This window comes from Gopherus evgoodei, chromosome 1 (genome assembly GCF_007399415.2).
Source record: "Gopherus evgoodei ecotype Sinaloan lineage chromosome 1, rGopEvg1_v1.p, whole genome shotgun sequence".
Lineage (NCBI taxonomy): Eukaryota > Metazoa > Chordata > Testudines > Testudinidae > Gopherus > Gopherus evgoodei.
This window is the reverse complement of record NC_044322.1, coordinates 364,031,214-364,054,615: the sequence shown is the minus strand read 5'-3', so window position 1 is coordinate 364,054,615 and position 23,402 is coordinate 364,031,214. Positions and strand designations below refer to the sequence as shown.

Genomic DNA, 23,402 nt, shown 5'->3' with positions numbered 1-23,402 from the left:
GCAGGCGGGGGCTGGGCCAGCAGGAGGCGCTGAGGGGTGAGTGCCCCCGCTGGCTGGACCCACAGCGCCCAGTGTGCCACGGGCCCAGTGCCACGCAGACTCCCGGAGCTCCGGGGTGCGGAGCCAGGCCGGGGGTGGGGGCATGGACGGTACCAGGCACTGAGCAGCACCTCTGCATTGGGGGGACCAGAGAACGAAGGGGGTGGGGCCAGGTGGGCACCCACCACTGAGCTGGGTGGAGTAGGGGGCAGTGGAGGATGGGACAGTGCGGGGAGGGCAGCGGGTGGACGGGCACCCACCGCTCAGCCGGGCTGGAGCGGGGGGGGGTGGTTCAGTGGGGGAGAGGAGAGCAGGAGGCAGTTGGGGGGCACTCACCGCTCAGCCAGGCGGGAGCGGGGGGGTTCAGTGGGGGAGGGGGGAGCAGGGGGCAGTTGGGGGGCACTCACCGCTCAGCCGGGCGGGAGCGGGGAGTTCAGTGGGGGAGGGGGGAGCAGGAGGCAGTTGGGGGGCACTCACCATTCAGCCAGGCGGGAGCGGGCGGTTCAGTGGGGGAGGGGGCAGCAGGAGGCAGTTGGGGGGCACTTACCGTTCAGCCGGGCGGGAGCGGGGGGTTCAGTGGGGGAGGGGGCAGCAGGAGGCAGTTGGGGGGCACTTACCGTTCAGCCGGGCGGGAGCGGGGGGTTCAGTGGGGGAGGGGGGAGCAGGAGGCAGTTGGGGGGCACTCACTGCTCAGCCGGGTGGGAGCGGGGGGGTTCAGTGGGGGAGGGGGCAGCAGGGGGCAGTTGGGGGGCACTCACCGCTCAGCCGGGCGGGAGCGGGGGGGGTGGTTCAGTGGGGGAGGGGGCAGCAGGAGGCAGTTGGGGGGCACTCACCGCTCAGCCAGGCGGGAGCGGGTGGTTCAGTGGGGGAGGGGGCAGCAGGAGGCAGTTGGGGGGCACTTACCGTTCAGCCGGGCGGGAGCGGGGGGTTCAGTGGGGGAGGGGGCAGCAGGAGGCAGTTGGGGGGCACTCACCGTTCAGCCGGGCGGGAGCAGGGGGTTCAGTGGGGGAGGGGGGAGCAGGAGGCAGTTGGGGGGCACTCACCGCTCAGCCGGGCGGGAGCGGGGGGTTCAGTGGCGGAGGGGGGAGCAGGAGGCAGTTGGGGGGCACTCACTGCTCAGCCGGGTGGGAGCGGGGGGTTCAGTGGGGGAGGGGGCAGCAGGAGGCAGTTGGGTGGCACTCACCGCTCAGCCGGGTGGGAGCAGGGGGTTCAGTGGGGGAGGGGGCAGCAGGAGGCAGTTGGGGGGCACTCACCGCTCAGCCGGGCGGGGTGCTGGCAGGTGACGGGCGGGCACGGCAGGGCCCCGCAGACGGGCTCTCCGGCGAGGCAGGTACAGGTGGTGCAGGGGTCCCCGTCTGGCTCCCACTGCGCCCCCTCCTCGAACTCCTCCCCTGCCAGCACGCACACTGGGGGAGGCAGGCTGTGAGGGGGGGCTCCCTGCCGCAGGCCCCGGGGACCCAGCCGGCTCACCCCTCCCTGGCTCCTCCTTCCCCCCCAGCCCTTCCAGTCCCAGCCCCCCAGGGCCCTGTGCTCCCAGTCCCCCCAGGGCCCTCCCCTCCCCTCCCGCCCCCTAGGGCCCTGTGCTCCCGGTCCCCCCCGGGCCCTGTGCTCCCGGCCCCCCCAGGGCCCTGTGCTCCCAGCCCTCACACGGCCTTGCCCCCTGGTTCCTACGCTACTGGCTCCCCGCTCCGGGCCCTGCCCTCCCGGCCCCCTGCCCCTGGGGCCCAGCTCTCGGGGAGCGAGGAGCCTTCCCCGCCAGGCCCTGGGCTCTGCAGCAGTTGGAGGCTGCCCCAGGGCTGGCGAGCCCAGGCAATGCCCACGGACTGGCAGCTCCCAGCGTCCCGCCTTGGCGATGGCCCCCGGCCCACGCAGGGGGCAGTGGTGCTGCACCACGGGCGCCGTCAGGCCGGGGCTGGCCCAGAACTGGGCGTTACTCAACCTTTGCAGACGGGGCAGCAGCGCTGGGGGTCCTGGATGGGCTGGGCACAGGGCACGGGAGGGCACCCCTCTTCCTGGCACTGCACGTGCCCAGCCTGTATGAGAGAGCCGGGGTCAGCGGTGCATGGGCACAGACCCGGGCATGCCAGTGTACCCCCACAGCCCAGCCATGGAGCCCCTCGGCGGGTCTGCCCCTGCCCCAGGGCTGCCCAGCCCCACCTCAGCCCCCGAGCCGCCCTCCCCTAGCCCAGCACCTCCCAGGCCTCCATTGCTCTGCCCTAGCTCGGTGCCAGGGACCCTCATCCCCTGCTCTCTGTGCCCGTGTGGCTGGGCACCCCCGGCACAGGGGGGGCTGGTTACGTGGAGGTGATGCCCCACCCCCCAAACCCATGTGCGACCGTCCCAGGAGTCCCCGAGGTCACTCACCGAGCAGGTGCACCGCATGCAGGGCCCATGGCCTGGGGGCGTGAAGGTCTCTCCGTGCCGGTACGGGTGCCCCTCGTACTCACACGCTGCCCATGGAGAGAGACGGGTGAACAGCCCCACACGGGGGGCAGCCTGCCAGCCCCAGCCGAGCCCCCGGAGACCCCCAGGCTGGCTCAGAGACCCCAGTGCTCCCCACAACTCTGATACCCCAGAGCCCTCAGAGGGCCCCCTCTGGCTCCACCCCCTGCTTAGAGACCCCAGCATCCTCAGAGACCCCCCTGCCTGCTCAATGACCCCTGTGCCTGCTCAGAGACCCCAGCGACACCCCCGCTCAGAGACCCCCGCACCCCCAGAGACCCCCCTGCCTGCTCAGAGACCCCAGCGACACCCCCGCTCAGAGACTCCTGCACTCCCAGAGTCCCCCCTGCCTGCTCAATGACCCCAGTGACACCCCCCACTCTGAGACCCTAGCACCGCTAGAGACCCCCTGCCTGCTCAGAGACCCCCCGTGCTCCCTCAGAGACCCCAGCACCCCCAGAGACCCCCCTGCCTGCTCAGAGACCCCAGCGACACCCCCCGCTCTGAGGCCCCAGAACCCGCAGAGACCCCTCTGTCCCGTCAGAGACCCCGACACCCCCCCGCTCAGAGACCCCAGCTCCTCCGAGCCCCCCACCAACATCTTGGCGACTCCAGTGCCCAGAGACCCCAACCCCCCGCTCAGAGACCTGGCTCTGACCGCCCAGTGGCCCGGGCGGGTCTGGCGGGGGTCTGGACGGGCTGGGCCCTGTGAGCCGGGCGGGATGGGCACGGGGAAGTGCCAGCCCTGCCCAGAACTAAGCAGGAGGGACGCCCCCAACACCCTGCCCTGCCCCACCAGCTACTCACTGTGGCAGGCCGGGCAGCACTGGCCCGGGGCTGTGCCAGGGTGGCTGCAGGGCGCGGGCGGGCAGCTCTGCTCCAGTCGTTCACACGACACCTCCCCGGCCTGCGGGTACGAGCCAGAGCTCAGCCAGGCATTGGCGAGAGGCCCCTGCACCCACCCCCTGGCATAGAGCCTTTGCCAGCATGGCACTGCCCCATGTCCAGGTGCCCAGCTTCCCCCTGCAGCCAGTGTCCCCGCCCCCCTGCAGCCAATGCCCCCACCCTCACAACCAGTATCTCTCCCCCCCCGCAGCCAGTGCCCCCGCCCTCGTAGCCAGTGTCCCGCCCCCCTGCAGCCAGTGCCGTGATGCCCCACAAGCCGCCGGCCCTGGCCAGGGTAGGCCTGACACTGCCAGGCCTCCGGTGCTCTCCAGCGGCTGGGGGGAGCCGAGCAGGAGCACGGGGGCACCCAGGGTGAGGTTGCCAGGCCAGCGGCCCACCTGGAGCACTGGCATCCCTTGGGGAGGGGCTGTGCCGTCACGGGGTGGCGTGGCCTGGGGGGTCAGGAGCTGGCCCAGGCTTCGCAGTGTTGGGGGGTGGCCCATGGAGAGGGCTCCTGGGGGCGCTAACCATGCGGACCCCTGGGCTGGGGGCGCCTGCCCTGTGCCCAGCTCACCTGGCAGCGGCAGCTGAGGCAGGGCTCCTGCGGGGGGGTAAAGATGGCACCGTCCGGGACGGGCTGGGCGTCGGAGAGGCAGTCCCGGCACCTAGGGCGAGGCGGGCGGTGGCAGAGCAGCCAGAGCCCCCCGGTTCCTCCCATCCCCCACTGCAAACAGCACCCCCGGACTTCTCAGCCCTCCCCTCACCCTGGCGACCTGCCCCCAGCCCCACATTCACTCCAGGCCATGGTCCCCCTTACCAGCCCCCCAGCCCCACTCGCCCGTGGGCGGTGCCCCTCCCCTAGCCCCACTCACCTGTGGGCAGCGCCCCTCCCCCAGCCCCACTCGCCCACAGGCAGTGCCCCACCCCCAGCCCTACTCACGATGGGCGACGCCCCTCCCCCAGCCCCACTCACTAAGGGCAGTGCCTCGGGCAGCCCCCCCTCCCCCAGCCCCACTGCCCGCAGGCAGCGCCCCTCCCCCAGCCCCACTTGCCGGCGGGTGCCCCCCCCCCAGCCCCACTCACTGCGGGCAGCACTCGCCAGGTCTCCGGACAGGCTCTGGGCAGGGGGCAGCTGGGCAGGCGGTGGGTTTGCACAACACGTTCCCGCTCTGCATGACACATGCACCCCCCAGTTTACTAGATGCTGCCCCAGCCTGCCCCCCCCAACCCTGGTCTGGGGGAGCCCCAGGGCCCAGCCCCACATGCTGCCTTGACCTCTCCCATCCCTGCCAGCCTGGGCCCTTCCCCCCACCCCCCTGGTGAGCAGACTGGCAGGGCCAGGCGCCCCCGCCCAAGCACTCACCACGCAGGCACACTGGGTGCAGGGCTCCCTGCTGGGCACCGGCTCCCCGCTGGCAAACTCCCGGCCGTCCAGTGAGCAGCCTGCAGGGAGACAGAGCAGTGCAGGCTGAGGGTGCCCCCCCCCAGGGACAGCCACAGCCCTCAGCACCGCCCCCCTGGCAGGGTGGGATGGGCACCCAGGGGCCTCCTCCTCAGGGCACTGGGCCGGCCCCGCGGCCAGGGCACACAGCAAGTTTGCTGGGCCTCAGCCCAGTGCTCACCTCACCGCCCGGCCCCGCTTGGCACCAACCAGGTCCCCACACAGGGACCACGGAGCCCGCAGGCCTCGGGGCGCCCCCAGGGCTGGGAGAGGGGCACTGGCCCTGGCACAACCAGGGACCCCCAATGGCCCCGTGGGACCGACCCACTTCCCTATCGACCCTGCCCCGCCCCCCACGGCGAGCCCCTCCCCTCGCTCACCGTCGCAGATGGGGCAGCAGGTGCCCGGCCGGGGGCTGGCAGGGTGACGGCACAACCTGGCGCATTGCCTCTTTCTGCACAAGGCGCGGCCATCCTGTGCAGGGCGAGGGGGGGTCAGGACTTCCGGGGGCTGCTCGCGGGGCAGCAGCTCCCAGCCCAGGGCGTTCCCGCCCCACCCAGACCCCCAGACAGACCCAGGGCCCCCTGGAAAGGGTCCAGCAAAATAATGGGAGGGATGGAGCCTATGCCAGGTTGGGGGCGGAGAATTGGGATAGAGCTCTGCCCTGAGGAGCAGGGGGCGCCCTGAGGGGATGGGGACCCCCAGACCTTGCCCAGCGACACAGGGGGGACATGGTCTTACCAAGCACCGGCAGCTCTGGCAGGGGTCTGCACGTGGTGTCCACTCCTCGCCAGGCTCCCGCCGGGCGGCTCCGTCCACACAGCCTGGGCGGGAGAAACTGGCATCAGCCGGGCCCCTAGACCCAGACCATGGCTAGCGGGGGCAGAGAGAGTGGGGCTGCAGGTTGAGAGTGAGGGGCACCAGTAGGGTGGGGCGCGGGGGGGAGCCCAGGACAGGGCTAGCAGGGGCTGTAGGTCAGGAATGAGGGGCACCAGCAGGGTGGTGCATGGGGGGGAGCCCAGGACAGGGCTAGCAGGGGCTGCGGGTCGAGAGTGAGGGGCACCAGCAGGACTGGGGCATCTCCCTGCAGTGGAAGGCTCTCATCTCCTGTTAAAAGGGCCTGACTCTGCCCCCTCCAGCACCCACCTCCCCTACTTCCCCCCACTGCCTCCCCCTGGGCTCACCCTGGCAGCGGGGGCAGCAGGCCCCGGGCACCTCCTCCTGGATGGCGCAGTGGAGCTGTGGGCAGACGAGTCCGAAGCACTGGACATTCCCGTCCTGGGCAGGAGAGACACAGCCAGTGTCCTGACCCCACCCCGTCCTCTGGGGGGTCCCATCCCCGAGGGGGTCCCATCCCGATCCCGTCCCCTGGGGGGATCCAGCCCCACTCCATCCCCTGGGGGGTCCCATCCCAATCCCAGCCCCTGGGGGGTCCCATCCCCGAGGGGGTCCCATCTCGATCCCATTCCCTGGGGGGATCCCGTCCCCTGGGGGATCCAGCCCCACCCCGTTCCCTGGGGGTCGCTGTGGCCTGGCTGCAGCCCCGGAGGATCAGGATACAGGGTGGCGAGGCTGCATGGCTGCCCTGGCGGGAGTGCAGGACCCCTGGGGGCCTGGCCCACTGAGGGGCCCCTCCGAGGGGCTGTTCTGGAGCTGGGGGGGGGGAGCCTCAACCCTGGGGACCCTCGCTCTGCCGGAGCCCCTCACTCCCGACCCGCAGCTCCGTTAGCCCTGCCCCGGGCTCCCCACACCCAGCTCTGCCGGTGCCCCTCAGGCCTGACCCACAGCCCTTGTGACTCCCGCCCTGGCCCCCCTTCCTCTGCCCTCCCCCCTGCCCCTCCCCGGAGCGCAGGATCTCACCAGGCAGGAGCAGTTCATGCAGGGGTTGGATGTGGCCAGGAAGGCGTCTCCGTCCTGGTACCGCTGCCCGTCGTACTCACAGCCTGGGCACAGGAGAGCAGTCGGGTGACACGGACACCCCTCTCCCCCGGGCCGCGGGGAGCCAGGCATTCAGCAGGGGGCGCTGTGCTGTGGGGAGGGGGCTATGCAGGGGGCAATGGCCTAGGGGGGAGCTGAGTGGGGGCTTGGCCTGGGGCTCGGTGGGGGGTGCTGGGCAGGAGGGAGGGGGCGGGGCTCAGCAGGGGGCACTGGGCTGGGAGGAGCCGGGCGGGGGTTTGATGGGTGGCGCTGGGCTGGGGGGAGACTGGTGGGGGTTTGGTGGGGGCACTCGGTGGAGGAGAGGGGGCAGGGGCTTGGCGGGGGGCAGAGGTGTGGCCAGGTCACAGCAGCCAACAGACTGCGAGTGAGGGGGCCATGAGCCCAGCTGGGGAGGGCAAGCGGGACACCAGGAGAACACACGTGCGACACATATTCCCTCCCTGCGGCTCCAGGTCAAAGCCCCGGACCCGACCCCCATCCTGCGGCTCCAGGTCAAAGCCCCGGGCCTGACCCACTCCCTGAGGCTTCGGGTCGGAGCCCTGGGCCCACCTCCCCATGTGACCCTCCCTGGACAGCCCCGCCCCTTCTTCCCCACGTGACCCACCCCGGGCGGCCCCTCGCCCACTCCCCCCAGCGTGACCCGACCCAGGCGGCCCCTCCCCCACTCTCCCATGCGACTCACCTTGGGGCAGCCCGCCCCTTCCTCCCCGTGTGACCCGCCCCGGATGGCCCTGCACCCTCCCCCCGTGTGACCCATCCCAGGTGGCCCTGCACCCACCTCCCCGTGTGACCCGCCCCAGGCGGCCCTGCACCCACCTCCCCATATGACCCGCCCCAGGCGGCCCTGCGCCCTCCCCCTGTGTGACCCACCCCAGGTGGCCCCGCCCGGGGCAGCCCCACGTCCGCCCGCCCCCCTGTGTGACCCGCCCCTGCCTGGACTGGCACTCACCACAAACCCCTGCCTCCCCTGAGACCTGCTCCCCTCTGGGCACATGGAGGGATTTCCAGCTTGTTAGCCGCACAGGCCGGTAGCAGCGGCGCTGAAGGGGGAACTCCCCCCAGCAGCAGTACTAGAGCTGTTACCCTCATGGCAGTCACTCAGCCAGAGGCATGAGAGCTGCAGGCGGCTGAGCGGTCCAATGGCGGCAGAGGGGCAAAGCTCGGTGCCAGCCAGGTGCCGCGGTGCGAGCTCAGCGCATGGCACAGCCGCACCCAGTCCAACTCTGCGCAGCACCGGGCACGCTGGGCATGGTGCCCTGGAGCACCAGCAGCCGGGCCAGTCATCGCTGAATGGCACAGCGCCCCCGACTGGAGCGCGGGTCGGGCAGGCGCCCGGCTCTCTCTGCACAGCAGGGCCCTGGCCCCCTGCTCACCGCGGCACTGAGGCCGGTCCTGGCGCGCCGAGCACCGCGCCGCCCCCTGCAGGCAGATGCAGGTGGTGCAGTCGTCCTTGTCCCAGGTGGCTCCGTCCTCGCGCTGCGTCCCCTCCCACATGCACACCGGCCTCCGGCACTCGCAGCTCTCCAGGGACTTCACGCGGGCCAGCAGCTCCGAGTTCTGCAGGAGACAGCAGATGAGGCGTGAGCACGGCCTGGGATCTAGTGGGCAGTTGGGGGAGGGGGTGTCCTGGGAGCCTGGACTCCTGGGTTCTATCCCAGCTGTGGGAGGGCAGTGGGGTCTAGTGGTTGGAGCAGGGGGCTGGGGGCCAGGACTCCTTGGTTCTATCTCAACTCTGGGAGGGGAGAGAGATCTCGCGGGGGGCAGGACTCCTGGGTTCTATCCCAGCTCTGGGACGGGAGTGAGATCTCGTGGGGGCAGGACTCCTGGGTTCTATCCCAGCTCTGGGAAGGGAGAGAGGTCCAGTGGTTAGAGCAGGGGGGCTGGGAACCTGGACTATTCCTGAGTGGGGCCAGGAAGGGAGTGAGTCTCATAGAATCAGGGCTAGATGGGACCTCGAGCTGTCACATCCAGACCCCTGCGCTAAGGCAGGATCATACAGGCCTGGACCAGCCCTGCCAGAACCCCCCGTGTCAGGGATCCCACGACCCCCACTCCAGAAGCCTGGTCCAGAGCTGAACAATCCCAAGAGCAAGAACGTATTTCCTCCTACCCAACCCAAACCTGTCCTGCCTTGAGTGGAGAACTGACCCCCGTTCTCTGCAGACAGGCTGGTCTCAGGTCCCCCTCAGTCGGCTTCTCTGCAGAGTAACCAGGCCCCGTGTTCTAACCTCTCCCCCGAGGTCGGGCTTTCTAAACGCGCCCAGAACATATTAGCCTTGGCCAGACCTGCCTCGCGCTGCTGACTCATATTCAACAGACGCTCCACTGTAGCCCCCGGCTCCGTTTCACCAGTGCTCCCACCGAGCCGGCTGCTCCCCGATTTCACCTTCGCTTTCATTTCTCTTTGCACTCGTCTGTACTGAATCTCAGCTTGTTAAATTCAGACCAATTCTCCCAATTGCCAATTCTGCCCCTGCCCTCACCCAAGTGCTTGCAACCCCTCCCAGTCGGGCGTCACCTGCAATCTTCATCTGCGTATTCGCCACTCTGTGAACCAGGTCAGTAATGAAAATATTGACCAGTCCCGGACCCCGCACTGACCCCTGCGGGACCCCACCCAATACGGCCTTCCCACTGGCCAGTGAGCCCCGGTACCGACTCTTGGAGGACGAGTTTCACGTCCATCTTATAGCAATTTCATCGCGACCCCATTTCTCTAGAGAATGTCACATGGGACAGTGTCAAAAGCCTTACTGAAAATCAAGCTACATCACAGCTACAGCTCCCCACCCGCCCGCCCCCCGGCCAAGAAGGCAATGAGGTTGCTTTGTTCCAGGCAATCCCTGCTGGCTGCTCCTGCTATCCCCTAGGCCGGGGGGTCTCAAACTGGGGGTCGGGACCCCTCAGGGGGTCGTAACGTTATTACATGGGGGGTTGTGAGCTGTCAGCCTCCACCTCAAACCCAGCTTTGCCTCCAGCATTTAGAACGGTGATAGATATATTGAGAAGTGTTTGTAATGTACAAGAGGAGTCGCACTCAGCGGCTTGCTAGGCAGAAAGGGTCCCCAGTACGAAAGTTTGAGAACCCCTCCTCTAGTGCTCACAAGCAGATCCTTCCCGAGCTTCCAGGCACCAAAGCCAGGCTGCTGCGTCTCTAACTCCCCAGTTCCTGTTTGTTCCCCTTTCTCAGGGCAGGTGCCACGTTTTCCTCTCTCCAGCCCCCGGGGCCCTCAGCCGGTGGCCAGGTCTCAGTTCTGGGATTGCTTCGGGAGGGGTGAATTTCACCAGGCCCTGCCGACCTGAATCCAGCTCACCTCTCCAGCCATGCTTCACGCTGGGCCTTGCCTGTTGCGGCCCGGGGGTAATACAACCCGTGTGAAGTATCCGCTCGCCATTTACTGCCTTAGTGAAACCCGCCAGCTCTCCTGCCCGGCTCCTTCACGGGGGCAGTCTGCAGCGGCACCTGTCCTATCGTCCGGGAGGAGCTGCCTGCTCTCCAGAACACCTTTTCCCCGAGCATTTCCTCCCACTGGCCGCGCCCCAGGGTCCTACCTGCGCTTTGACCTTGTCCAGCACGGCCCCGAATCCATCCACCAGCTCCTCCAGCTGCTGCACCCTCTCCTCCAGGGCGCCCGGGTGGGGCCACGCCACCCCTGGGGGGAACTCAGGCTCGCTGGGCTGCTGCTGGTAGTTACGGATGTCGGCGAGGGCCGGCGGCTCCGGGGCCAGGGGGGATCCTTGATCAAAGGGGGGCTCAGCCAGGTCCCCCTCCTCCACCAGGGTGTACGGCATGGGGAAGAGGTCTGCAAGGCACCGCAGGCAGGGTGTGAATGGGGGAGATGGTGCCACAGCATTGGGTCTAATCCTGCTACCCCCCCAACTCACCTGGCCTGGCTCGCCCGTCCCCGTGGAAACCCATGGCTGCCTGGGCCCCGGATATGAGGGTTACCGGGAGCTGCGGGGAGGGGGGAAGAGAGAAATGGGGGATCCGTGTGCCCCAGCCCTTGCTGCGCCCCTGAGGAACCCCTCCCATACTCGCCGCCTCCCAGACAGCTCAAATCCGGTTCCCAGCAGCTGCCAGGGCACCTGTTAGATGGCTGGCGCACAGCCCAGCCCTCTGCTGGACAGATGCAGAGCTGCCCTGATGCGTGTCATGGGCTCTAGACTGCTAGGAGTTAGGGGGGGATTTCCCTTCCAAAGGAGGCCTGCTGCCTGGGAGCCAGGGACCTGCACCTGTACCCACCAGGAGGCTGGGCAAGGCCCAGGCCAGGGCTGGCAACATCCACAGGGGCTTTGGTGACTGCAGCGGGGACAGGCCAGGTGACGAAACGGAGACCTTCCCCAGAGACCTCAGCAGCCGAGACCACATCACCTCCATGCTGCAGGAGTGGGGGGCTGATCCCCGGGGGTCCCTCCCCCGATACACCCCATCCATGCTCAGCTCACATGCCCATCTCCCTAGGGCACCGAATCCTGCCCTGCACCCAGCGCCCACCAGCCGAGCCAAGGGTGGGCCCAGCACCCAGAGCACAGCCAGCAGCTGGTTCCCCCTTGCCCAGCAGCCAGTGCCAAGGGCAGCCTGTTGGCCAGCCCCATCCTGGCATCGGCCAGGGTAAGCGGCCAGCAGCCGGTTCCAGGCTGGGCTCAGACGGGAGAGGGGGAATGTGCTGCAAATCAGAGGGGCAGGGGAGGACGGGGGGCTGCCCAGGGTTCCCCGGTGCCTGGCCTTGGTGCGGAGGGGCAGCTGGAGCAGTACGCGGCTGCCTGGCCCGGGGACAGGAGCACGTGGGCAGCGTTCAGAGCCGGGCCCTGCCCGTCTGTGCCACATCCAGCCAGGCCCTGAACTCTCCACTCCCCGCCCCCAGCCCCCCAGCTCCTCCTTGTCCTCCGGCCCAGGCTCTGGGGGGGTGGCCTCTGGGCACCCAATTCCCTCCCAGACTGACTGCCCAGGGAGCGGGGGCAGGCTGAGGCGCTCAGGAGGGAGGTTAACCCACAGGCGGTGGCCGGGAGCCTGCACGCGGCACAGCTGAGGGCCCACCCCCCTGGCCTCAATGGGGGCAGTGGAGTGGAGCTGGCCCCAGCAATTAGCGCTGGAGGCTGCCCAGGGCCCTGCTCGCTCGTTAGCAATGAGGCCGGGGGCAGCCGCGGGGGCAGCTGTTGTTATGCTGCCAGGGCTGGAATTGAGGCCAGCGGGGAGAGATGGGGGGAAGGGAGGAGGAGAGAGAAGCCAAGGGAGGATGGTTGGTGGGGGGAGAACGGGCTGGGGGACAGGGCCCAGAGTGATTGTAGCCGCACCGCTGAGAACAGAGACCTGGATCTATCTCAGCTCTGGGAGGGGAGTGGGCTCTAGTGATTGGGGGGGGGGGGGGGGGGCTCGTCCAAGGGCCTGGAGCAGCCAGGCACCTGGGGAAGGGCGGGGGGGGGCATCACATGGCCAGGGCTGACTAGACCCCTGGCCAGGCCCCAGCCCCAGTGACCAGCCAATCCCATATCTCCAGAGAGGATGGCCTGGGCTGCCCGGGTCTGTCCCAGACCAGGGGCAAGCCCCCTTCCTTGCCCTAATCGCCCCCCATTCTCAGCTTCCCCATGTGTCCCCCCAAGAACAGCCAAGCACTCCGCGGGGGGAGGAGGGGGAGGCAGAATTCTGCAGTGTCCTGCACTCTGCTAAGCAGGGGCAATACTGATTTATGCAGATCTCTCCCCCGTGGGGCCCCATCCTGCCCTGGAGATGGGACCATCCCATCCCAACCCAGCAGCCTTGGCCGGCTCCTACCTGCCAGGTTCTCGCAGTGCCACGGCCGGCGTGGGAACCCGCTGGGGGAGATCTCAGCTGTCTGCCAATATCCCTGCAGCGAGAGTGAAGCCCGTCAGGGGCGAGAGAGAACAGGTGCTGCCCTCTGCCAAACGTCACCACGCCCATGAAACTGGGGTGTGCAGGAGGATCTGGATGGCTGTGTGGGGTGCCCAGGCCTGGGGTAGCAGGGGGCCACGGGTTGGGACTGAGGGGCACCAGCAGAGCTGTGTATGGGGGGAGCGCAGGTTGGAACTGAGGGGCACCGGCAGAGCTGCGTATGGGGGGAGCCCAGGCCTGGGGTAGCAGGGGGCCACGGGTTGGGACTGAGGGGCACCGGCAGAACTGTGTATGGGGGGAGCCCAGGCCTGGGGTAGCAGGGGGCCACGGGTTAGGACTGAGGGGCACCGACAGAGCTGTGTATGGGGGGAGCCCAGGCTTGGGGTAGCAGGGGGCCCAGGTCAGGACTGAGGGGCACCGGCAGAGCTGGGGATGGAGACAGTTCTGAGCTTAGGGGGCAGAAGGCAGTGGTGGGGAGCCTCCTGCTGCTGACAGGCTCTATCTCAGGGAGGACACTAGCAGAACCCGAGAGGCAGCCCGGGTGCGGGAGCCGGGGCAGGCAGGGGCCGCTCCCAGTGGGCGCAGGGCTCACCAGGAACTTGCTGGCCGCGTCCCCGGGCAGGCTGGCGAAGGTGATTTGCAGGTCGAGGGGCAGCAGCAGGCTGAGCGCGTCCCGCGGGCCGCCCCTCTCCAAGAGCACAGCCGGGCGGCAGTCCACAAAGAGCACCAGGCGGTGGGGCTGCAGGTCAAGGGCCAGCCGGGCCCAGCGGCCCCGGGCCAAGGGGCTGCCTCCGGGGAAGAGCAGCGAGGCGGGCTCCATGCTGGGCCCGGCGCGGTAGTCCAGACGCAGCTGGTTGGCGCGAGCGCTGGATACCAGCTGCAGCAGCGGGCGCCCGTCCCGCACGGCAGCAGCCGGCGACACCAGGGAGATGAGGGTGCCCACCGAGCCCCGGCTCTGCCTGGCCACGAAGTGGAAGCCCAGGGCGCCCTGCGAGCTGGCCAGCAGGTAGATGGCATAGTCCCAGGGCAGCGTCAAGTGGGGCACCCGCTGGCGGAACTTCCAGGCCGACGTGCCCGGCTCGGGGCCTGTGGCCCTGCTGACGCCCCGGACGGAGCGGGTGACGTTCAGCGCCTCCAGCAGGTCAATGACTGCGAAGCAAGCAGGGGTAGGGGGGCTAGCAATGTGGATCTCCCCTGCCCCCTGCTTTCTCCCCAGCTCCCGCTTTCCCTCTGTCTGCAGAGCCGTCGGCCCAGATGGGACTTTGGGGGTCTCTGCTGGGACCTCCCGGTCCCCACTTTCACACTGAGTCCCTGGCTGGACCGATGTCAAATCCCAAGGGGCCTGGAGCCTACCCTGAGCAAAGGGGAGCTGGGGACCCTCATGAAACCTGCCCCAAGCCAGCCCTGGGCCGCTGGCCCTGTGCACGGTGATCCAGTGGGAGCCGAGAGACGGAAGAAATGGGAAGGAAGAGCCCTCCCACCCACGCAGCTCATCCCCTCACCCATGTGCAGAACTGGGGCTGGGGCTGGACACTGGTGCCCCAGCACAGACCCCGCTGGGCTGGGGGGTGGATAGCGGGGGCGGGCAGGGGTCACCTGAGGAGTCTCCCAGGCTGTTCCTGACAGCTCTGTGCAGCTGTGCTGGGGATGGTGCCAGGGGCTGTGTACACATGCAGCCTGCAGGAGCCCTGTGCCTGGGAGCCCTGCTGAGGAAGATGGAGGGAGTGGAGGGCTGCCTGGGGGGCACTGGCAGGAGAGGCAGAGAGAGAGACACCTTGGATCTCACTGGGATTCACTCTGCCTCCCAGCCCAGCAGGGTCTGTGCCTGGGGACACCGGCACCAGGATCCCCCACTCCCAGCCCAGTGGGATCCATGCCCCAGGGCACTGGCAGCAGGATTTGGCCCTCGTGTCTTAGTGTCCCCACATCTATGAGATGCCAGAGGTAGGAACATCTGGAGGTGGCCTCGGGGAGGGGCGTGGGAGGCCAGCTGCACAGAGTGCGCGTTCTCAGCCACACGTCACTGGGGGCACCCGGATGCCTGGGTCCCAGCCGGCAGGCCCTCTGGAGTGAACAGGCCCCAGGGGAATCCAGCCCGTAGGCCCTGGGCCTCTGGCCACAGTTCATGTCCCCAGGCTGAAGCAGCACGCGGATCGGGTGGGAATGAAGGGAACCAGCCTGACCCCCCCGGGAAGAAGAAACGTGACTAGGTCCAAAGTGCTGCCTGGCGCCCCAGGGAAACGCCCTGAGCCCAGCAGGGGCTCACCCCCTTCCAGAGTCAGCGCCAGGCCCTCCAACAGGGAACCCCTCGGTGCCATCAAGCCAGCCCCAAGCCCCCCAACTGAGAACCCGCCAGACAAGTCCAGGAACCCGCGCTCCAGCAGGCGAAGCCCGAGCCCAGCGGGGCCCCGTGGGGCAGCGGATTCCCGACGCCCGGGAGGAGCCGGGCGGGGCACGTGGGTCCCCTCGGCCGAGCCGTCGGAGCGGGGCTCACTCACCGCTCTCGCCGTAGTGGAGTTCGGGGCCCGGCTCGCCGCTCGCCGGGGCCTGCAGGGAAAGCGCCGCCAGCCCGAGCCAAAGGGCCAGGGGCAGCCGCGCCATGGGCCGAGCGGCCGGGGCCAGGCGCACGGAGCGCGGGGGAAGAGCCGCCGGATCGGGGCCGGGGGCCGGCCCAGAGCGGGTCCCGGGGTCCCGCCCCGTAACGTTTAGCTGGGGGGAGGGAGCCCCGGGCGCACGGGAAGGGGGGCGCAGGGCGCACGGGGAGTGGGGGCCGCGCCACCCCCAGCAGCCCAGCCGGGCTCTGCCTTGGCCGGAGCGGCCCGGGACCGTCCCTCCGGGGACACAGCCGGGGCGGCCCGCGGGGAGCGGAGCTGGGGGGGCGGCGGCGCGGGAAGCAGCAGGCGGGTGCGCTCCGGTCTCCGTGCGCCCCTCGGTGCAAATGCAGCGCAGGGAGCGGGACCCCCCGGCGGGGAAGGGGCCGGCGCCGGGACCCTCTGGGGGCCGCAGCGAAAACCCGGAGCGGAGCCGGGCGAGAGGCAGCGCGGAAGGGACCCGCTCAGAGCTGGGCAAAGGAGGCGTCTCCCCCCCACCAGGGGCCGGGGACAGCTCGGCCCGGAGAGCGACAGAGCCAAGCCCCGGGCCAAGGGTCCGAACCTACCCGGGCAGGGTCCAGAACCCTGCGGGCCACGCCCCGGCTCTTGTGAAAACCTGACCCCTGGTTTCCCTGCTTCGGTTCTGGCTGTGAAATGGGGGGTCACGGATCCCCAGCCCGCTGCCATGGGCGCCGCAGGGTCACACGCTCACCTGGCTTCCCCATCTCCTGGGACCCAATCCTGGCGCCCCCAGTCCCCCTGCGTCAGGCCGGGAGCTTCCTTCAGCGAGTCCTCCTGGCTTGGAGACCCAGGGGAGACCTGCACCCCCAAAGGGAGCAGCCCCCCCCCCCGGCACCTGCCAGGACTCAGCCAGCGGGGCCAGGGAGTCGGGTTATCAGATGTCTGGACTGTCACGGAGTCCCCGGGCGATGCTCTGGAACTGCTCCCCACAAAGCCAGGCAGGACTTTGGGGAGCCTCCTCTCCCTTGGACAAGTGGGACTGGTGGTGATGCTGGGATACTCGTCCAGACTGTCTGCAACGCAAGAAGCTCCCACGGCTTCACCTCCTGGGTCTCTCCTTGGAGCATTCAGCATCCTCTGCCCGTCCAGGGGCTTCCCCCAGCGAGTCCAGCCCAGTGGGGTCCTGGGGCAGCCAGAGGGTCCTGCACCCCCACTTCGCAGTCAGACATGACTCTCAGCCAGCCAGTAACACAGAGGTTTATTAGATGACAGGAATACAGGCTAAAACAGAGGTTGTAGGTACAGAGAACAGGACCCCTCGGCTGGGGCCATTCTGGGGGGCAGTGAGCCAGACCCCCATGTCTGCACTTCACTCCTCGTCCCCAGCCAGCTCCAGACTGAAACCCCCTCCAACCCCTCCTCTCTGCTCAGCTCCTTTCCTGGGCCAGGAGGTCACCTGATCCCTTTGTCTCCAACACCTTAAGTTGGCACCTTTGCAGAGGAGGGGCCCAGGCCATCAGCTGCCAGGAGACAGAGGATCAGGCATTTAGGTGCACTGGCCCTTTGCTCTGCCAGATACTTAAGAACTGCCCAGGGGACACTGAGGCACCAACACAGAGCAAACATTAAGAACATTCTTAGTTCATCACATCTCTCCCCCCTTCGAGACCGAACTGAGCGAGGTCACTCCAGCCAGTGACCTGGGGAAGTTCAAACCCACCAAGGTTCCCATGGATGCCCCAGCATCTCTCCCATTCCTTGGTGTGAGTTACACCAGGACAGTCCAGTCTCACGCCCTCCCTTAGGTCGGGTGTGCTTGATGGCACTCGCAGGCTGCATGTGGGAAGGTTTATGCGGCTTGAACCCTTTTGCTACCTCAGTACCCCTGGAGTTCAAACTGGGATGGGGTCTTCTCCCAGCGCTCTGGGCTGCGATTCAGGATCTCTTGGTTAAGAGCCCCCATCTTGGCCTTAGCCAGCTCTGGGCTTGGGCAGCCGCTCCCCACCTTGTGGCCCAGACACAACACCTCTGCCGTCCCCCCTTGCACTTTCCAGCTTTTACCGTCAGTCCCACCTCCTTGAGGCAGCCCAGCACCCTCTTCACCTGAGACACCTGTTCCTCCCAGGTCTGGCTAAAGATGCACATGTTATCAGTGTCTGCCAGGGCCAAGTTCTCCATCCCCCTCAGCTTGTCTAGAATCTCCCCAGGCCTAGGCATGGGGTCAGCATCGGACACCGTTGTGAAAGTAGAATGAATTTTATAGTAAGAATAGAAAGGATTAAAGAAATGTTGTCTGTATCTTTAAGCAAAATTGTTGGAATGTTGCAACCAGGTGTCAGGAATAGAGACGTTAACATAGAACAATTGCACCGTTTAAGGGCAATTGGTGAAGCATTAGCCTTAGATAGATAACAGTTAGTAAGGAAATAGGATATGCATGCTGTGCCCCAGGTGAATTTTACTGTTTTGATTTCTTTGCCCCTTTGTCTAATTCCCGCTCTTTTATCTGTATAAATAAGACTGTTTGGGCCTTGCATGGCCACTCACATATTCTGAATGTTATTGGCGGAGCGCTGCGCTAATAAACAGAGTGGTCTGACAAATTGTGAGTCCTGATTCTAACTTTGACAATTTGGAGTTTCCACCGAGATGGCAACCGTCTTCATGGGGGCTGTGTGATTCCTGACCTTTTTTGTAGGAAGACCGTGGCAGCTGGCACCTGGGCACTTGGCCCAAGCGGTCCTCCACTAGAGTGGAAAGGCGCACAGCCACAGTGAGGTCTACGCCATCGAACCTGTTGGTTCCCACTCTGTTCTGGTAAGGATCCCGGGATCTGACATCAGGAATCTGGTCAGGTAATTATTTCTGTGTTTTGTCTGGACTGAGGACTGTCCTGTCTCTGTGTCTATCCGTTCTCCCTGTGGAGTGTTTGAGTCTGGGTGCCATCTCCGTCTGGAGATCGGCCGACCAAGGGGTTCCTGTCCCCGCGGTCTGAGTTAGTGAAATCTGCACAATCGCAGCCGCGCCGCACCTTGGGTAAAACCCTTAGTGTGAAAGCAAGGGCGACTGAGGCAGTAGCCTGTGGGCTCCTTTTGTGTGTTGCACTGGGCATTGCTCTGACAAACCCAAATTTCCTTCTTGTGTGATTAGTGTGTGGAGTCCTCCTATATGGGTAACCAGACGTCTAAGCCGGGGTAGTTCCCTAAAGGAACTCCGGCTCATTTTATGTATTTTAGGAAGGGTCTGGACTCCTGTAAGTTTCTGGAAAAATGGTCTAGGCTAACTCAGGGAGATCCCAAAACTCAGTGGCCACTGTTAGGATCTTGGGATAAGGATTGAATAGATGTCTTAAAAGACAAACTCTGCCAATCTAAAACTAAATTGGCAAAAGGAGAGGTCGATTGTTTCATGCAATGGTGGGAAAAGGCAAATCATAGATGGACAGAATCGAAACTCGCCTCTCTCAAAGATTCAAATGATAAGTTAAAATCTTTATTGGAAACCTCCTCTCCCACCACTAGACCGAGCGCTCCCCTTTACCCTGTTCTCCAAGCAGACCCCCCTTCATACTCCTGTCTCCGGGTGGGAAAAGACGAAGAAAACCCCTTGCTAGATTCCGGGGATGAGGGTGAAGATGCATTAATTGGCCTGGCAGCCTTGCGTCGAAGCAATAGACAGCCACCCACACCCCCAGCTCAGGAACAACTATCACCAGATCTCCCAGATCAGGAACAATTCCCAGAGATCTCCAGTTCGGACCCGTCTGGATCATCCAGTACTGCCGAGGCCCATTCCTCTGGACTCACTCTGCCTCATAAAAGCTCACGCTTGGGCCTTAAAAATATCCAGGCTCCCCTCCGAATCCTGCATACTGGGGGCCAGGATGGGGCTCCCACTTGGAGCTATAAACCCTGGACTCGAACTGAGCTCCTTTCAATTATAAAAGGCTTTCCAAAGCCCCGAGAACATCCTACCGAATTTGCAGAGGAATTTTTGTTGGTGTGCGATACCTATGAACCCTCTGAGGCAGACCTCCTGCAGCTGTGCAAGCTACTTGTAACAGCCCCTAGTGAGCATGAAAAATGGCTCACGGCAGCATATTGGCTCGCTGCTGACCGCCACTCTACTTTGCCAGACACTGGTCCTAATGCTGAATACCAAAAAAAGTGTAAGGAACGAGCTAAAAATCTATTTGAAGCCATCCCTCGGGTATGGACTCCTAAAGCCAACTGGACAGCCGTAAATAGCTGTAAGCAACAACAGGGAGAAAACCCGGGCGATTATCGCACCCGGCTAACTGACATTTTTCTGCAACATTCTGATATACAGCAACCAGATACAAATGGACAGGGCGCCCTGGCTAGTGCATTTGTTAATGGCCTCCTGCCTGCTATTGGCAATCTGCTAAAACGAATAAGTGTTGGATGGGAGACCGAAACCATGGACAAATTGCAAACAGTGGCAGAGCACTGCCAACGTACTTTAAAAGGAAAAGAAGAGCAATCAGCTCAGCAGTTAATGGCCTTGCAAATACAGCATTATTCAGGGCAGGACAAACAGTACCGGGGACGAGGAAAATACCAGGGACGGGGACATGGTCGTGGGAGGGGACAGGGAACTGGATTTTTGGGTTATGGGGATGTTTGTAATTACTGTAAACAGCCGGGACATTGGAAGAATGAGTGTCCAAGCCGGCCTGGTAACTCTGTGAACAACCAGTTAAACTCCCTGCCAGCACAGCCAGTCAGCCCCCAGCCTTACTTTGCCCCACAACAATGACGGGACACCGGGGAACCTCAGGAAATTTTAGCCCCTTTACTGCCTCTCACTCCCACGGGTGAGTGTGTGTTAACTATCAATGATCTTTCTCTCCCTTTCCTTGATACGGGAGCTTCACTCTCTGCAGTTCGTACTACCGACCTGCCTGGGGTTCCCCGCTCCGGAAAAACCGTGTCTGCTGTGGGCATTACGGGAGTCCCAGCCCCTTATCCCCTTTCAAAACCTCTACCAGTCCAGGTTGGTCCCCTTTCTGCGGATCATGCCTTCCTTCTCTCTGATTCCACTCCGGTAATCCTTTTGGGTCGGGATCTGTTATGTAAGCTTGGCTGCACCATATACTGTTCCCCGGATGGGGTCTATTTACAAATTCCCCAGTCTTCCCTGAGTGATTCTGTAGTCTCCCTGCTGTCTGAAATGTCCCTTTCTACTCCGGTCCCTTGTTGCCCACTGGTCCCGTCCCTTGAGCACCTAATTTCACAGGTCCCATCCTCTCTGTGACCAACCCATTCCTCTGAGGTGGGCCGCTTAAATACTGATCCTGTCTGCATTACTGTTGACTCTTCCAAACCCCTGCCTCGCCTATCTCAGTACCCTTTAAACCCTGAGGCAGAGGCTGGCATTGCTCCAGTCATAACTGCCCTGCAGGAGCAAGGCATTATTGTTCCCTGTTCCAGTCCCTGTAACACTCCTATCCTCCCCGTTCGAAAAGCTGATGGCAAATCATGGCGATTTGTTCAGGACCTTCGAGCCATTAATCGTATTGTCATTCCCGTTTTTCCTGTTGTCCCAAACCCAGCAACAATCCTGGCTTCTATCCCACCAGCTGCAACTCATTTTACTGTTGTTGATTTGTGTTCTGCTTTCTTTTCTGTTCCGGTTCACCCTGATTCCCAATACCTCTTTGCCTTTTCCTACAGGGGACAGCAATATACATGGACCACGCTCCCTCAGGGGTATACGGAAGGTCCATCTTATTTCTCCCAGGCATTAGTCCGAGACCAGCTGACCTTGTTTTCCCATCTGGGTCCACTCTAGTCCAATATGTAGATGATTTGCTCCTCTGTTCCCCCTCGTTATCTGCCTCAGAAACTGATTCTTTAGTGCTCCTTACTGCCCTAGCAAACAAAGGTCACAAGGCTTCTCGCTCTAAACAACAGCTCTGACAAACCTCTGTCACATACCTTGGTTTTCTCCTCTCCCAGGGTTCCCGTATGCTTTCTCCCACCTGCGTCCAGGCTATCCTTAGCTTTCCCCGACCCTGCACTCCACGCCAGGTCCGAAAATTTTTGGGCATGGCTGGATTTTGCAGGCAATGGATTCCCCAATATGCCTCCCTTGCAAAACCTCTACAGGAACTCACTCAACTCTCTGTGCCTAATCCCATGCCATGGCCACCTAAAGCAGACTCTGCCTTTGTTTCCCTCAAACAAGGTTTGGCTTCGGCCCCCGCTTTAGGGCTGCCAGACTATTCTAAGCCTTTTACCCTTTTCTGCCATGAACAATCTGGATGTGCACTTGGAGTTCTCACTCAGGTGCACGGAGGCGAGAATCGCCCAGTAGCTTATTTCTCTGCCACTTTGGACCCCGTGGCCCAAGGCCTGCCCCCCTGCCTGCATGCTGTGGCTGCTGCAACGTGCTTAGTCGAAATGTCTGAATCCTTGTCCTTCGCTCCCCCCTTACTCTCATGGTCCCTCACTCTGTAGAAACTCTGCTGTTACAACGCAATACAAGCCACCTCTCCTCCGCTCGCCTTACCAGGTATGAACTTCTACTGCTGTCGGCCTCATATATCACCATAAAGCGCTGTTCTCAGTTAAATCCTGCCACTCCCCTTCCTTTGTCTAATGACGGTGATCCTCACGACTGCCTTGCAACTGTCTCTGCTATCACCGTCCTGCGCTCTGACCTTTCTGATGTCCCTCTCCCTAACTCTGACCTTGTTTTGTTTACTGATGGTTCCTGTTTTTGAGACAACCAAGGTCGTCTCCTTGCAGGATATGCTGTAGTGTCACTCTCTGAAACCCTAGAAGCTGCACCTTTACCTTCTGTAACCTCAGCACAAGTTGCTGAATTAGTTGCCCTCACCCGTGCCTGCTTTTTGGCGGAGGGATGCTCCGCCACCATTTACACTGACTCCCGCTATGCTTTTGGGGTTGTACATGACTTTGGCATCCTCTGGCAAGCTCGGGGTTTCCTTGCATCTGCCAGTACCCCTATTAAGAACGGCCCCTATATCGCTGCTCTCCTGTATGCAGTTTTACTTCCCTCTGCCCTGGCTATTGTTAAGTGCCCTGGCCACTCGATGGCAGACGCTGATGTTGCTAAGGGTAACGCATTTGCTGATGCCTCTGCTAAACATGCTGCTGCCATAGAACCTTCCCCAGATGCATTTCTAGGTTCCCTCTCTGTTTCTATACCACCGCCGTCCCTCACTGACCTCACCTTGCTCCAGGACTCTGCCCCAGAAACCGAAAAAGACTCCTGGGTTGCCCAGGGTTGCTCTCTACATCCTGATTCCCTTTGGCGTTCGCCCACTGGTACCTTCGTAGCCCTCTTTTCATTCTACCCATCGCTGGCCGCCCTGCTACACAGTGTTTCGCATGTCGGAAAGGAGGGAATGGTGTCTCCTCTAACTAAGGCGGGATGGTGGGCTCCCCATTTCAGCTCTTTTGCAGCCCGCCACTGTGCCGCCTGCACCACTTGCCAAAGCCACAATATTGGTAAACCTGTAAAACTGGCTCAGGGATTCCAGGGCTTGCCCCAAGCATCCTTCTTGCATTGGCAACTTGATTTTGTACAAATGCCTAAGTGTCAATGATATGAATTTATTTTGGTTATGGTATGTTTATTTTCTGGTTGGATTGAAGCCTTTCCTTCTCACAAGGCTGACTCACTGTCCGTTGCTAAATGTTTGTTAAACCATATTATGCCTGCCAAGGGAATTCCTGCCACTCTGTCCAGTGACCGGGGTACACACTTTACTGGACAAATTGTCCAACACCTGGATCGTATATTACCTGTCACACACCTGCTGCACTGTCCCTACCACCCACAAAGTGCAGGTGCTGTGGAAAGGCGAAATGGTGTACTTAAGAATAAACTTGCTAAGATTTGTGACTCCCCAGGGTTAAGCTGGCCAGCAGCTTTACCACTAGCCCTTATGGAAATGCGATCCACTCCATCCCAAAGGCATAAACTGAGTCCTTTTGAAATCGTTATGGGACGCCCTATGCAAGCTGTGGCTACCATTACTCCAGTCCCAGACTTGAATTTGACTCACAGTACGCTCCTTCACTATTGCAAGGGATTAATGCAAGCTATAAGTCACTTCCATTCACAGGTTCGAGCCGCCTGGCTGACAGAACCCACCTCTGATACCTGCCACAACCTTGAACCAGGTGACTGGGTCTACGTATGGCATCACCATCGAAAACACGCCTTGGAACCTCGGTGGAAGGGTCCTCATCAGATACTG

General features: G+C 63.7%; 1 protein-coding gene across 1 annotated transcript in view; it reads right to left on the bottom strand.

The window, feature by feature from the left end:
* KCP (kielin cysteine rich BMP regulator) overlaps positions 1-15,197 on the bottom strand; it is a 47,308-nt gene extending 32,111 nt beyond the window's left edge. Inside the window, exons 1-16 of the mRNA XM_030549839.1 lie at positions 15,095-15,197; positions 13,189-13,745; positions 12,519-12,591; positions 10,298-10,548; positions 8,119-8,302; positions 6,668-6,750; positions 5,992-6,085; positions 5,549-5,631; positions 5,188-5,281; positions 4,730-4,809; positions 4,450-4,535; positions 3,941-4,031; positions 3,289-3,388; positions 2,404-2,489; positions 1,979-2,072; positions 1,293-1,445 (exon numbers count right to left, since the gene is read on the bottom strand). Of these exons, the coding sequence (XP_030405699.1) occupies positions 1,293-1,445; positions 1,979-2,072; positions 2,404-2,489; positions 3,289-3,388; positions 3,941-4,031; positions 4,450-4,535; positions 4,730-4,809; positions 5,188-5,281; positions 5,549-5,631; positions 5,992-6,085; positions 6,668-6,750; positions 8,119-8,302; positions 10,298-10,548; positions 12,519-12,591; positions 13,189-13,745; positions 15,095-15,197 (2,212 nt within the window). The remainder of the gene's footprint in view (positions 1-1,292; positions 1,446-1,978; positions 2,073-2,403; positions 2,490-3,288; positions 3,389-3,940; positions 4,032-4,449; positions 4,536-4,729; positions 4,810-5,187; positions 5,282-5,548; positions 5,632-5,991; positions 6,086-6,667; positions 6,751-8,118; positions 8,303-10,297; positions 10,549-12,518; positions 12,592-13,188; positions 13,746-15,094) is intronic.
* Between the last annotated feature and the right edge of the window lie 8,205 nt (positions 15,198-23,402).